This window comes from Melospiza melodia, unplaced genomic scaffold, assembly GCF_035770615.1.
Source record: "Melospiza melodia melodia isolate bMelMel2 unplaced genomic scaffold, bMelMel2.pri scaffold_91, whole genome shotgun sequence".
NCBI classification, from domain to species: Eukaryota; Metazoa; Chordata; class Aves; order Passeriformes; family Passerellidae; genus Melospiza; species Melospiza melodia.
This window is the reverse complement of record NW_026948805.1, coordinates 28,381-41,871: the sequence shown is the minus strand read 5'-3', so window position 1 is coordinate 41,871 and position 13,491 is coordinate 28,381. Positions and strand designations below refer to the sequence as shown.

The 13,491-nt window shown below is 51.8% G+C and overlaps 1 protein-coding gene across 1 annotated transcript; it reads left to right on the top strand.

Annotated features, from left to right (window-relative positions):
• The first annotated feature begins 200 nt into the window (after positions 1 to 200).
• On the top strand, positions 201 to 12,689 carry LOC134414021 (serine/threonine-protein kinase pim-1-like). The gene is given in 7 exon segments (XM_063148019.1): positions 201 to 218; positions 9,332 to 9,499; positions 9,619 to 9,669; positions 9,874 to 10,189; positions 10,192 to 10,239; positions 10,857 to 11,018; positions 12,568 to 12,689. Coding segments are annotated over 7 exon segments (885 nt in total).
• The last annotated feature ends 802 nt before the right edge of the window (positions 12,690 to 13,491 follow it).

The window sequence follows — 13,491 nt, the reverse complement described above, 5'->3', positions numbered from 1 at the left end:
AATAAAATTTCCAAATGATTCTTCCCTTCCTTGCTTAATACCCATATAAGCTGGTAACCCTCCTGGCTCTTTAACCATGTCTATTGCAGCACGCACTAACCTCATAGACTCTCTAAGTTTATCAGCTCCCAATATCATCTGTGCCTCTGTACGCAAATATGCCCCTAAGCCCATCAGCTCCTCTACTGTCACCCCATGTAATGGGTCTCCCTGGGCTCGTTGTACAGCAACCGATTCATTCACCAACGCTTGCCAATGGGCGTTAAACAATAACTGCTGATGCTGAGTGAATATCAACCGAACTATTTCTCTTAAATCATTAGGACATAAAACCTGAGTATTAAAAAGATAATCTAACATTTGCCTAACAGGTTCACTTTTTACTCCAAACTGACTAACTGTAGAACGTAGCTGAGTTAACAGCTTCCAATCTAAGGGAGTATATTCTGCTATATTATGCGTAAGGTTCCCCTGTGCATACACTGTGCATACACCACATACACTGTGGTGTGTATGTAACTGGACATGCAAGACTAGAAGCTATTTCCACCGTTTCACCATCCCCCATTTGCATTACTTCTTTCGCCAAAGCAGCCCAAGCTTCCCTCCTCTGTTTAGCCATCTCCCCTCATGGATCACGGTGCGCCCCTGGGATGGGATCTGGCTCTTTAAGGGTGCTATGCTGCTGGCGCTTCAGTGCAGACACCGAGGTTTCGCGCGGGGGGGGGCAGTGAAGCAGAGGCTGGCTCGCGCGGGGAAAGCCCCGCTGGAGCTGACAGTGAAACCGGAGCCGACTCAAGCGGAGCCAGCTCACGCGGGGGAAGCAACCCCCCCGCCAGAGCCGGCTCGTGCGGGGGAAGCGACCCCCCCGCCGAAGCTGTAACCGGAGCCGGCTCACTGAGGGGTAGCGGCGGAAGCAAAGCTGGCGGCGGAGGCGAAGCTGGCTTGCTCCCACCCCCACTATCCGACCCGCCTGAAGCTGGTGGCGGAGGCAAAGCTGGTTTGCTCTTACCCCCACCATCCGACTCGCTCTCCCCCTCTGACAGGAAAGGTGCAGACGGTTCCCCTGCGCCTATAGAAAAATCTTCCACACCACTTTGCTGGGGACTCTTAGGCATAAGTACCTTAGTTACAGAAGGTGCCAGGGGATCATCCTCACGACCATACCCTATATTCCTCTTATGAGCTTCTGTTGCCCTTTCTGCTGCCTTTCTCTCAGAGACCTGCTGAAGTAACGTGTTATACACCACCCGCCATAACTTCCCGAATTTCTTTGCTGACTTATCATCGTCTAGCACTGTATCCCACAATATTTCCCCAAACTTCTTCCACTCTGCTAGCTCATGAACTGTATGAGGATTAGAAAAGATACCCTTAGCATGGCCATAAGCTAATAACCCTGGTAACTCCTTTTTTAAATCTATCCCTTTTATCCCACGCCGCTCTAAATAGGCGGTAAATAAATCATATGCCGCTTGCCTATCCATACCTATTAATCAGCGCGCGCTGTTGCAGCTCTCCAGGCTCCTGCGACACGTATTGGCTTAAGTCACCGTTGTGAACCTTAAGGGTGCTTCAAATTCCGGCACCGTCCCGGCTGCTGGGACCCAAACCCAACTTCCGGACCGTGGTGTAATCCCTTTTTCTTTTAATCCGAGAAAAAGGGCAGAGATTCGGTTATGCCCGCATTCTCCACCATTTGTCGACGGAAGGGAACCAGGACATCAATTTGATCATCACAGGCTCAATTTTATTGATCAGTACGGCGGGTTAAATACAGTTCATAATGAGCTTCATACATATTGCAAAAGTTGAGCTCAGGATTGGTCAGCTTACATATCAGCACCTATGCCTACTTCTACATTCCTATGGTTCTACTTTTGATACTTTCTACATATTCTCAGGATATATTCAGGACTAATCTCTACTCCCTATCCTCATGTTGGAGCAAGGTCACTGTGACTTTTCCTTTCAGCTTGCTGACTGCTGACTTTTCTCCTTCAGCTTAACCAGCGGCATTATGTCAGTATGGCCTTTCTCAGCTAACCAATTATTAATAATACTCCCTACACATAAATTAGGACTACTTTAGAAAAAGCAGATGTTCTCTCTGAGATTTAGTAGGAACAGACAGCTGTTCCTCACATTCAGTAGTCACCAATGTGTTAATTGCATTTAAATTCAAATGAATTTCCATTTTAAAATGGGTACCATTACCCTTTCCTGCTTAGCAGAATTGGTTTTGGGTACTTGCAGGAGCTGTTTCAATATTGATGCCTGCTGATGGATTAACAGCATAGAGAAAATGTAGTCTCTTCCACCACAGAATATTAAATGGCTGCTAGATAACATTTTGTCTGATCAGAAAATAAGAATGGTCTGCAGAGCATTTTAAGTTTTCATCTCTTAGCCAAATCTGCTTGTTGCAAGGAGCCGGTTGGTAGTAAGTTTTTGTCTATGTTTGATACAGTTCAGTTCAGAAACTGGGCAGAGAGATTTCAGAGACAATATGAGAAAACACTCATGTTTTGGTTACATTTCAGTCCCCTGTGTAGCATTTTTCTTTCTCTATGCCCCTATTTCAGTGAACATTAAAAGAAAAAATGCCATTAACATTGAGAGGGGAAATAGCAATAAAATGTGGAGATGCCCAAATGCCAAGGCAATGGGGTCTGGGTAATTATCTAAGACACCCTGAGGTTTGAAACAGCTCTTTGTTGGAAGCCCCAAAAGCATTCTGCCAAAGACCCCAGCTGGTCACTGATGTTTCTCATCCAGCTGTCAGGCAGCAGCCATCTCTGGTGGGCTGGAGTTTTGAGGTGTGTTCTAACCCTTCCCTTTGCTGTGTGCCACTGAGCACAGGGAAGAGCCAGATTAGACATTTGGCACTTGACATCAAAGTTTCAAAGATGGAATCATCCTTTTATTAGAAATCTCTCCATTTCCTCTCTATGGTGTATTTCCAAATCTTCAGTGTGGGTTTAGGCAACTTCTTAATGGAAATCAAAGGCAATTGGACATTTCATTCATTGTTCATGCAGAGATTGTGAAATAATTTAGTAAAGGTAGGAAGTCTGCCACAGGGCCAAGGCTCTGGTTGGAGCAATTAGTTCTGAGGGGTTGGTGGTTCTGTTTCCAGGATGCTCAGCTGCTTTGCCCGTTTCTGGACCAAGGGGCTCTGGCTGCTATTTTGCTGCTCTTGGCCAGAGAGGCTGGCAAGAAGCAGAAGCAGAGGTAGATCCTTGTTGCAGTGAGGCTGGTGGGTAAGGAGCTGTGTCTCTGTCCCGGCAGTGCTTGTGCAGGGGGTTCATGCCAGGAGCCCTGAAGTCATCCAGCGCGACGCCCTGCCCGTGCTCTGGTCCTGCCTGGGGAACAAGGTGCTGCCTGTGCGGAGCGCCAACGTCCGCACCGTGGCCACCAAGCTGGCCTCTGCCCTCTGCAAGGTGATGGGCACGCAGCTGAAGGAATGTGCTGCCAGCAAGCCTCCACATGTGCAGGAAATCCCATCCAGAATGTTGGGCGTCTGAAGTCGAGATGTTCTCCAGAAATCTGTGGAAGCGCTGAGTTGGACACCTCTGGATTTGCCTTTTGAGCTGTGCCAGAAATGACAAAATCCTAAGGAAGGGTGTGCATCTGCCCTTGCTCTCTCCATTGCTCTTCCTAGTCATGGCATGGGGGGCCTGAAGCAGCTCCAGATGGAGGACAAGGTGAAGGCAATCAAGGCTCAGCTTCACACAGAGGTGATGGGCGAGCTGGGCAATCTCTGCTGGGCGGAAGGGCCTTGTGGCAGCCCAGAGAGATTGAGCACATTGCCAGGGAACAGCTGTGCCTTGCATGTGCCCCTGCAATGAGCTGTGCTGTGCCAGTGCCCCTGGAGCTGTAGGACTGCTGAACTGTGGGGCTGCTGAGCTGTCCCAGGGCAGCCCAGAGGCCCGGCTGTGCCTGTGCCAGCTCTGGGCAAGTGGCTCAGGGTTTTGCCCTGCCCTGCCTCACGTGTCTGCCAGCAGGAGCATCTTTCCCTGTGCTGCTGTTTAGAAGTTTGCAGGAAATGTGTCCCAGGAAATATGGAGCTTCAGCTGCTTTAGGTTTGCATGGTGGCGTCTGTTAAACTTTGTGTCTCCATTTTGCAGATCTGACTGGTTACAGTCTTAAGGAGAAGTTTTCTGTGGACACTTCTGATGTTCCCTCACCCACAAAGTCCTCGCCTCCCGTCCAGAAGAGCTCTCTTTCCTCCAAGCTCAGGAGAAGCTTCTGCCTGTATGGAGAGTGTTTGAAGAAGAGGATTGATGCATTAGGCTTCATAGTTACAGCTGTACATATGTTCTGATATTTAGAGGTAGTTATGAATTACTGTGTTTTGATTGTATCTTTAAAATTTGATGACATATTTTAAATTGTATATATTTTATTTTGATGATAAAAAAAGTAAATAAATAAACAAAATTGAAAAAAACCAAAAGCAGAATGTGTAGAAGCGAAGGGAGACGACCCACCCTTTGATCAGCATCGAACTCCAATTTATTGGTCCAACATGCACATTTTATAACCGTGTTAATTAAGTTCATACATATTGCAAAACCCGAGCTCATCATTGGTAACAGATTACACACCAACCCCTCCTTTTGCTTTCAATACCTGTGGTTTGTTATTGAGACCAAGACTTGTTTGTCTCATCCTGTTATGAACGGTTCTCAAGGCCTCCATGTTTGTCACTCTGCTTTCCCATAACTATCCAAGGACAAGATATTTACTTGTTATTTAAAAACAAGCCTGAGAATTCTGCTGTTTACAGAAACGTGCCTGAGAATTTTGTTATTTACAGGAACAGGCCTGAGAATTTGCTGCTTACAGCTGCCTTTTACTTTTCAATCAGCTGTATATGATTATGGCATGTCTAAACAAAACTCTATAAGCCATGTCTCAGCAAAATTCTCCAACAACAATGTGTGACCAGGACCTGCTAGCCTAGAGATTATAGGAGTGCAGCTAACTCAATGTGCCAGTGTCTCACCACATCCTTTCCTCATTGAGCTGCTCTTCTTCCTCTTTGACCATGTTTTCTTTGTGTCATTTGTGCTGCTCTTTTTTACTTGGCATTACAACAGGGTCACCTGTTGACCTTTTTGAGGGACAATGGATCCAAAAGATCCTGTATAGTCAAAGGTTTTTTCCCAGGTGTGTTCAGTGCTCACCAAAGACCTGAGCAAAGAAACCAAGAGAAGTGTGCCCAAATCCCAAAGCTTTGCTCCTTTGCAATCTCCCACAGATCTGGCTCACAGGTGTCTTCAATCACAATTCCATAGGTAAGAAGAGGTCATGTATTTCACTGGGAAAAAATGCACGGCTTTGGCAAAGCCACCTGTATGTATATTTACCGGGGACAGCAGTGCAGCTGTGTTGTTTGCCCCTTGTTTGCAGAAGGATGAGTGCACCGGGAAGCCAATAACAAGTGACAAGGCTTCCTCCAATCTGCACTGCAGCCTGGGTGCCTTTCAGCCCAGAGCTAGGGGATCATTTGTTCCCATGGACCAGTGCTTTCCAGTGGAATGAATTCCTGCACAGCTGGAAGAAGAAATTCTGGATTCAGCTCCAGCTCTTGGTGGGCAGCATGATTATTGACAATGCTGCCCTTTCAGAAATTATTCTGCAGTTTCCTTTCATAGTCATTTGAAGCTTTTAAACTTCACATTTCAATTTGCTTTGCCTTAGGGAAAAACACTTCTGGGCCGAGTGCAAACTGTAACCTTTTGACAGCAAAGTCCTCATGGTCGCCAGCTTCTGGTGTTACAGAATGTCACCTGGCTGCATGTGCTTGCTTAGCTCTGGGTCTAGTCCCGGCCTAGTAAAACATTTGGTAGTTCTATACCTTCCTTTCTCTCCCACCCTCTTTTTCCTTATTTTTCCCTTTTCCCCCAGTTCCTCCTCAATGCATTTTGCTTTGGTTATTCCATAAAGGTACATTGGTTTTGATTATCACAGCAACCCCCTGTACCGTGTCGGTATTTTTCGTACTCTGAGATCAACCCACGAACCATCACAACACCTGTTCATAAGGACGGATCATGACACTTGCATACATACTATAGAAATCTTCTATCAAACCTTAAAAATTCTCTACAGATTCACTTCCAACATTACTGGGTCTGGCACAGCCCAGATCTGGTGTTTGCTGCCACCACCAGTGCCCAGATCTGGAAATTCCCTTGTTCCAGCAAAGCCAATTCCAGCAATTTTCTGGTAAAGAAAGCCAAAATCTGGCAATTTCTGCTGCCGGCAACAGACATGCCAAGATCTGGTGTTTGCTGCCACCACCTGTACCCCGATCTGGACATTTCTCAGTTGCAACACAGCCCAAGTGCAGCAATTTTTTTGAAAAAGAAGGCAAAGTGCAGCAATTTTTTTGAAAAAGAAGGCAAAGTGCAGCAATTTCCTGGTGCCAAGACTGTCACCACCCAGACCTGGTGTTTGACGGCACCACCCATGCCCAGATCCGGATATTTCCCTGTGCCACCACAGCCCAAGTGCAGCAATTTGCTGGCATAGAAAGCCAAAACCAGGCAAATACCTGGTGCCTACACTACTCCGATCTCATGTTTGCTGACACCACCAGTGCCCAGATCCAGAATTTTTCAGATGCCTGCACAGCATAATTCCAGCAGTTTGCTGACACGGAAAGTTCACATTTGGGAATTTCCTGGTGCCTGCACATTCTCCACCCAGATCTGGTGTGTGCTGGCACTACCAGTGCCCACATCTGGCAATTTCCTGGTGCCAGCACAACCCAAATGCAGCAGTTTTCTGCAAAGAAAGCCAAAACCCGGCACCACCCAGATCTGCTGTGTTGGGGTTGGTTTAAAAGAAGAGGGAGACCTCAGCTTAAGGCCGTGGGAAAACCCTCTTTAGTTGGGGTGAGCAGGAGCTCCCGCCCATGATCCTCTCGTTCAGTTATGCAGATTGTCACTGGCGACTTCTGAGTTCTCTTTGGTACCATTGGTTACTTTTTACTGCAAAAAGTGTAATATTCTTAATCCTTCCTTCCTCTTGGATCCTTCCCTCAGATCCCACCTTAACCCCTCCCCATAAATAAATGTATAAATATCCCTGCTAGACCCTGGACCCAGGCTTCTTTCTGCTTCGCTCTCTGTGCACACCGTGCTGTTTGTTGTGTTTGCCTTCATTAAAGTTCTGATTCCAGAGCTCCAGATGAAAGCAGTCTCTGTCTGTGAATGGCCAGAGCCGGTTCTCAGGGAAACCACTGGTCAAAGGTCCGGACTAGGACCAGAAGGTTTCACTAGTGTTTGCTGGCACTGCCAGTGCCCAGATCTGGAAATTTCCCTATTCTGGCACCGTCCATGTCCAGCAATTTGCTGGCAAAGAAAGCTAAAACCTGTGGCAGCTTCCTGCTACTGGGTCTGGCACCGCCCACATCTTGTGTTTCCTGCACCAGAATCCAGATTTGGAAATTTCCCGGTACCAGCAGAGCCCAAATCCGGCAGATTTCTGTAACTGCCAATGACACCACCCAGATCTGGTGTTTGCTGGCAGCACCAGTGCCCAGATCTGAAAACATCCGGGTGCTGGCACAGCCCAAGTCCAGGGATTTGCTGACACAGAAAGCCAAAGTTTCGAAATTTGCAGGTTCTGGCTCCAGAACCATCCAGATCTGGTGTTTTCTGGGACCGCCAATGCCCAGATTTAGAAATTTTCCGGTGCCTTCATAGCCCAGGTCCAGCAGTTTGGTTTTAGCTAGCTTAGGAAGAGAAGTTCCTTGGACTGTGACTTTCCTTTTTCTTGGAACTGTTTAAACTTGCTCTGGACTGAAAACCCAGACAAACACCGGCAGCAGCTCACACCTGTGGCCCACCAAGCTCTGGGACGCTGCATTCCAGCACCAAAGGGACTTAGAAGAGACCAGGTGAGCCAACTACAACCCACAAAAAGGACTTTCTGAATTTGCCATCTCTTCAGCACTGTCAGAGGTTTTATTTAACATTATTCATTTTTCATGCTTGTGAATACTTTACTTGTGAAATAAACTGGGGTTTTTTCACTTTTCTCAAGGGAATTCTTTTCCTGAACTAGTAGGGGGAGGGGCTGCTTGAACTTGCTTTCTAGAGGGACACCTTTTGGAGATTTCCTCCCAAAATTTGCCCTAAACCAGCACAAAGAGCCATAATGAAAATTTCACCAGTGGCATAATTTCCTGATGGCAAATCTTGTGACAGAAGCTTGACCTTGTTCTCCATGAGAGGTTCTGGAAAACAGCAGACAGGAGAAGATTCCTGGAAAACTGAAACAGCTTTCCAGAAGTGAAATGAAAATGAAAGAAAACAACCCAAGATATTTTCCTCTATTTATTTCTATGCTCTCCTTTTCCATGTTGCATCCCAGTAATTCCAGATGCACAGCACCTCCAAGATCGGTGACTAAGTGATTTTTAGACACTCTAAAATACCATCAGCCATACACAGTTTTCCTTCCCCTGTTTTTACTGGAAAGCAACACTGGAGATGTAAGTGCAGTGCTCGGGTCGGGTAGGAATCCTACCCCAAGGGAAGGTGGCCCGACAGTGTCTGACCCTCAGCAAGGACAATGCACAGCAGCGAGCCAGGGGATTGCTGTGCCAGTGTGCAGGAGTTGGGGCTCTGCATCTGGGCTCAGCGCTGGAAGGTTCCCGTGTTTCGACAGACGGAGGAGCTGTCCCCGGGGCGCGTGGGGCTGGAACGTGGGGCTCGTGGGGCGAGCGGGGAACGGACACGGGGACGAACGGCCCCAGTGCTTCAGTTGCAGTCCCGCTGCGGCAGCGGCAGCAGCGGCAGCAGCGGCAGCAGAAGCAGATATTCCACAACACTCTCTCTCTTTCTTTCTCTCTCTCTCCCTTTCCCTCTGTCGGGCACCCTTCTCTCGGGGTCCCTTGCCCGGCGTCCCTCTCCTCTCCCCGCCTCCCTCTCCCCTGCCGGGCCGGGCCATGCCCCCGGCCCGCCCCCGGCCCCAGGCGGGGTTGCCCCATGCCCGGCCCCGGCCGTCCCGCCGTGGTCTCGCCTCCGCCCGGCTCTGGCCGTACTGGCGGTGGCGCTGCTGGGCGGAAATCAGTGCCTGGGGCTGGGGCGGCATCGCCGCCCTTTGCGTCCGCCTGGCCCGCGCCCAGCCCCGGACCCGACGCAACCTCCAGTCCCGACCCCGGCCCCGGCCCCGGCCCCTCCCGGGGCCCACGGAGCACACACGTGGCGCTGCCGCTCCTGCCGCCTCCGCTGTGGCTTCCCTGGCACGAGCTCCGCCGCTCGGCAGCGTGGCCGCCGGCCCCGAGCCGCCAGGGCCCGGGGCGGGTGAGGGGCGCTTGGGGCCGGTTGCTGGCCCCGGGCCAAGCACTGACAGCCGCGTCCCGCCCGCAGGGATGGCGCAGGAGGCCCTGCAGGAGCAGTACTGGCTGGGATCGCTGCTGGGGCGCGGCGGCTTCGGCAGCGTCTTCGCGGCCACGCGGCTCTCGGACGGCGCCCAGGTGAGCGGTGAGGCCGGCTGCGGGCGCATGAGGAGGGGGCGGAGTAGGAGGAGGAGTAGAAGGTTGGGGCGCGGCGGGACGGGCAGCGAGCTCAGCTCGCTATTCTCCCTTGCTCGCAGGTGGCCATCAAACGCGTGCCGCGGGATCGCATCCAGCACTGGGGCGAGCTGGTGAGTGAGCGGGGCCAGCAGCAACAGCCGGGCCGTGCCGGGCGGCGAGGAGCCGAGGCCCGGCACTGTGTGAGCCGCCGTGAGCCCTGCGGGGAGAGCCGGCGTGGGCTGAGCGGGGTGTGCAGAGCATCCCGGGCTGGCTGAGGGCTTCCCTAGGCCTGGCACGGCATCGGCCCCACTGACAGCACTGCGCTCCTCACGCAGCCCGACAGCACCAGCGCCCCGCTGGAGATCGTGCTGCTGGACAATGTGTCCCGTGGCTGTTCCGGTGTCATTCAGCTCCTGGAGTGGCTTGAGCTCCCCGACAGCTTCCTGCTGGTGCTGGAGCGTCCGGAGCGGTGCCAGGAGCTCTCGGGTGTCCTGGCGGAGCGGGGCTTCCTGCCGGAGGAGGAGGCGCGGGCACTGTTCCGTCAGGGGCTGGAGGCCATGCGGCACTGCACTAGCTGCGGGGTCCTGCACCGGGACATCAAGCCTGAGAACATTCTGCTCGACCTGGCCAGCGGGCAGCTGAAACTCATCGACTTGGCTGTGGCGCCTTCCTCCAAGACACAGTCTACACCCAGTTTGCAGGTGAACCCTCGCAGGGGATGCTCCTGGGCATCTCGTGGCCCAGCCTGGGTGCAGCACTGGGGCTTCCCCCTATTGCAGCTGGGATGGGATTGATGCTGGAGCCGAGTTGATTTGGGTGGGGTGTGAGGGGGCCCAGCTCCCAGCCCTGCCGACGACAGCCTTCAGCACCCACTGTGGCCTGGGCTGGGGCTGGAGCTGGGGCAGCCAGCCCAACAAAAACCCCCATGGGGGCAGCAGAGAGGGGGGTCTGACCCCATGCCCCGGATGGTTTGGTGTGCAGGCGAGGAAGGGCTGGACTGCTCCACTCCCCTTGTTCGCCTTGGCTTATTAACATTTTTGGGGGCCATGCAGGTGGAGAGGAGAGTGGGTTTTCTCCACTACTGGGTGGGCTTTTCCTTTGTGTGTCATGGTTGGGCCTTCCCAGGGATTCTGCTGCCCTCTTCCAGCACCAGTGGCTTCTTTTCTAGCCCCGAGTTTGTGCACAAGTCCCAAGTGCTGGCGAGAGGGCAGCGCTCAACCCGTGTGCCTCTGGGGCAGCCCCCACATGCCCAGGGATGCTGGGGCCAGGCTCTGGGAGCAGCAGCACCCCCCTGCTGAGCTGTGTGTGTGTTCCACAGGAACCCTGTCCTACAGCCCACCAGATTGGATCCAGCTCCAATGCTACCACAGCGAGGCAGCCACAATCTGGTCCCTGGGCCTCCTGCTGTGCCAACTGGTCATGGGGAAGCACCCGTTCAGGAGGGGCCAGGAGATCATCCGGGGGCGGATCTTGTTCCCACGTGTTATGGTTTTGGCCTGGCAAAGCCAGAGCCCCCATGAGTACACCTTCTCCCCGGTGTCTGCTGTGAGATGTGACCAGGAATAAGCAAAGTAGGCTCCAACTTAAACATAAAGAAAAGTTTATTAACTAAGCTACACACAAACAATTACTAAACTACACACAAAAGAAAAAAAAAGAAAACATGAGGAAAATGAAAACCTCACCAAAAAACACTCTCCCCCTCCTCCCCCCTAAATTCCCAATACAATACATCCTTCAAAATCACCAGTTCTGGGTCCAACACCACCCTTTAGATTGCTCAAACTTTCAGTTCCTCAAGAGGAGAGGGAGTCCTTCCATGTGTCGTGGTGGCCTTTTCCGTCCTTGTTCCGGTGCTCTCACCACTGAACAGGGATCAGGACTGCCTCCAGGGTTGTCTTTTTAAGGATGCTTTGTCCAGTTCCAGAAAAGCACAGTATGTCACCTTCTCACCTCTGGGACATCTATCCCCCCCATATTTTATATACCCCCTGGGGCCGAGGGGTACCCACACTGAATCTTCTTTGGCACTGGGACATTTCTCCCCCTGGACTCAGTCTCTGTATCACACAGAAACATGGCTCTGTCCATAGCTACACGAAAGAGTCCAGCATAAAATGCCACTCCATCTTCTCCATTCTTTCAACATCTCTCACTCTCTCTCTCTCTCTGGTCCAGACCTCCATCACTCGTTCATTTCCTTTGTCCTCCTCCACTCTTACCACTCGTCTAGGAAGGGTTAATGTTCTGTAAGGCTTTCATTGTCCAAAAAGGGTTAAAAACTCCTCCAGGCGGCTGGACTCCTGGCTGCACCCCCCCCCATCTCCTCAGCTGGGCTGGCTGCTGCCAGCACATATTTACTGAGTTTCGAGATAACGACACAGGCTGCACTCTCTCTCTCTGTCTCTCTGTCTCCAAGGGGGGAAGGGGGGGGGGGAGGGAAATGGCTGCCCAATTTCTCTTGGGGCTCCTCCACCCTTCCATCCTCCAAGGCCTCCTCACCTCCCATCTCTGTCCTACCACATGGCCCAGGCCTACCACATGGCTGACCCTCCCCCGCCCAGCAGCAGCGGCTGGACGGGGGAAGGGAGATCCGACCTCCGTCCCTCAAAGTCCCAAGAGAGCCTCCCAGGGCCGAAGCTCTGCTTTTTACCCCTGTCTGTTCTCGGAGATGTGTCCAAAATCCCACTGGCTACACCAGGTGCCAATATCAAAATCCAAGCACCCATTGGTTTGACCACAACATCCCAGAATTCCCACTTCTTCCTGGTCAAACCATCACACCACGATGGCTCTCTCGAGGTGGATCCTCATCTCTGGGCACAGGGGCAATACCAGTGCTGGGGGCAAGCAGCGGGCTCATGGGCATCCCGCTCTGGCAGCTGCCGAGGAGGTGGCACATGTCCTGCTCTCCTGTTGTCCTCCAAACAGAGCATCCATGGGGAAGTTTAGGCCTCGCTCTGGGCACACCCAGCATGACCTGGGCATGGGAACAGGGGGGCAACTTCTCCAACTGACTGGTGATTTCTGGTTCCTCTCCCCAGAGTGCCAGAGTATCATTAAGAGGTGTTTGTCCATGCAACCCTCGGACAGGCCATCCTTAGAAGAGCTTTTCTGTCATCCTTGGGTGCAGGGTGTTCCTCTGCCCTAGAAGATGGGAGAGATCCACGTGCACAGTTGGATCCAGGGCCCTGGCAGGTACCAGCTCCATGCATCTCTTGGCAATCAGTGGCAAAGCAAACCAGGCTGGTTTTGTCCTGCCTGTAGCTCTGAGCAGGGGTCAGCAGAAGGGAACACGCAGCTCTTGGGCTGGAGCTGAGCTGGAGAGATGGTGTGGCAAGCACTGGTGGCCACCATCCCCCCTGGTTTTGTTTATCTGGTTCATGGATGGCTGGGGCCCTGGGCAGAGCCTGGTCTGGCCCCAGAGAAGGAGAAGGAGCCCCTGGAGAAGCTGTTCCAAGTGGGGCTGATGCTGGAGACACCAAGGACAGCCTCAAGGATGACAATCTCTTCCTTGGCCTGGCCAGCTGAAGATGATGGACTTGGATTCTGGCACCTTCTTCAAAGCCAGGCTCCATGCATGACAGTTTCTCGGCTGTTTAGGTGACCTGGAAAGGCCCGGGGTGGCCTTGGACAGCCCGCGCTTCAAAGGACAAGAAGAGGCTTCAGATCTTTTCTCGGTCTCGGTGTTTATTAATTGTTTATCTAAAAGATTTTCTCTTGGCCCAACAGAGGTCTGCACAGCAGCCAGCCATGAGCACACTGAGAGCCCCCGGGGCGGTCACCTATCTTTATACTCGAAATTACGTATACAATATTTATAATTTTTCCCCAATACCTTTTACCCTTATTAACCGGTGCACTTTTAGTAATAACCAATCCCAAAGTGCCAACATCACCACAGAAGATGGAGGCCAAGAAGAAGAAGAAGAAGAAGGACAGGACACGCCCCA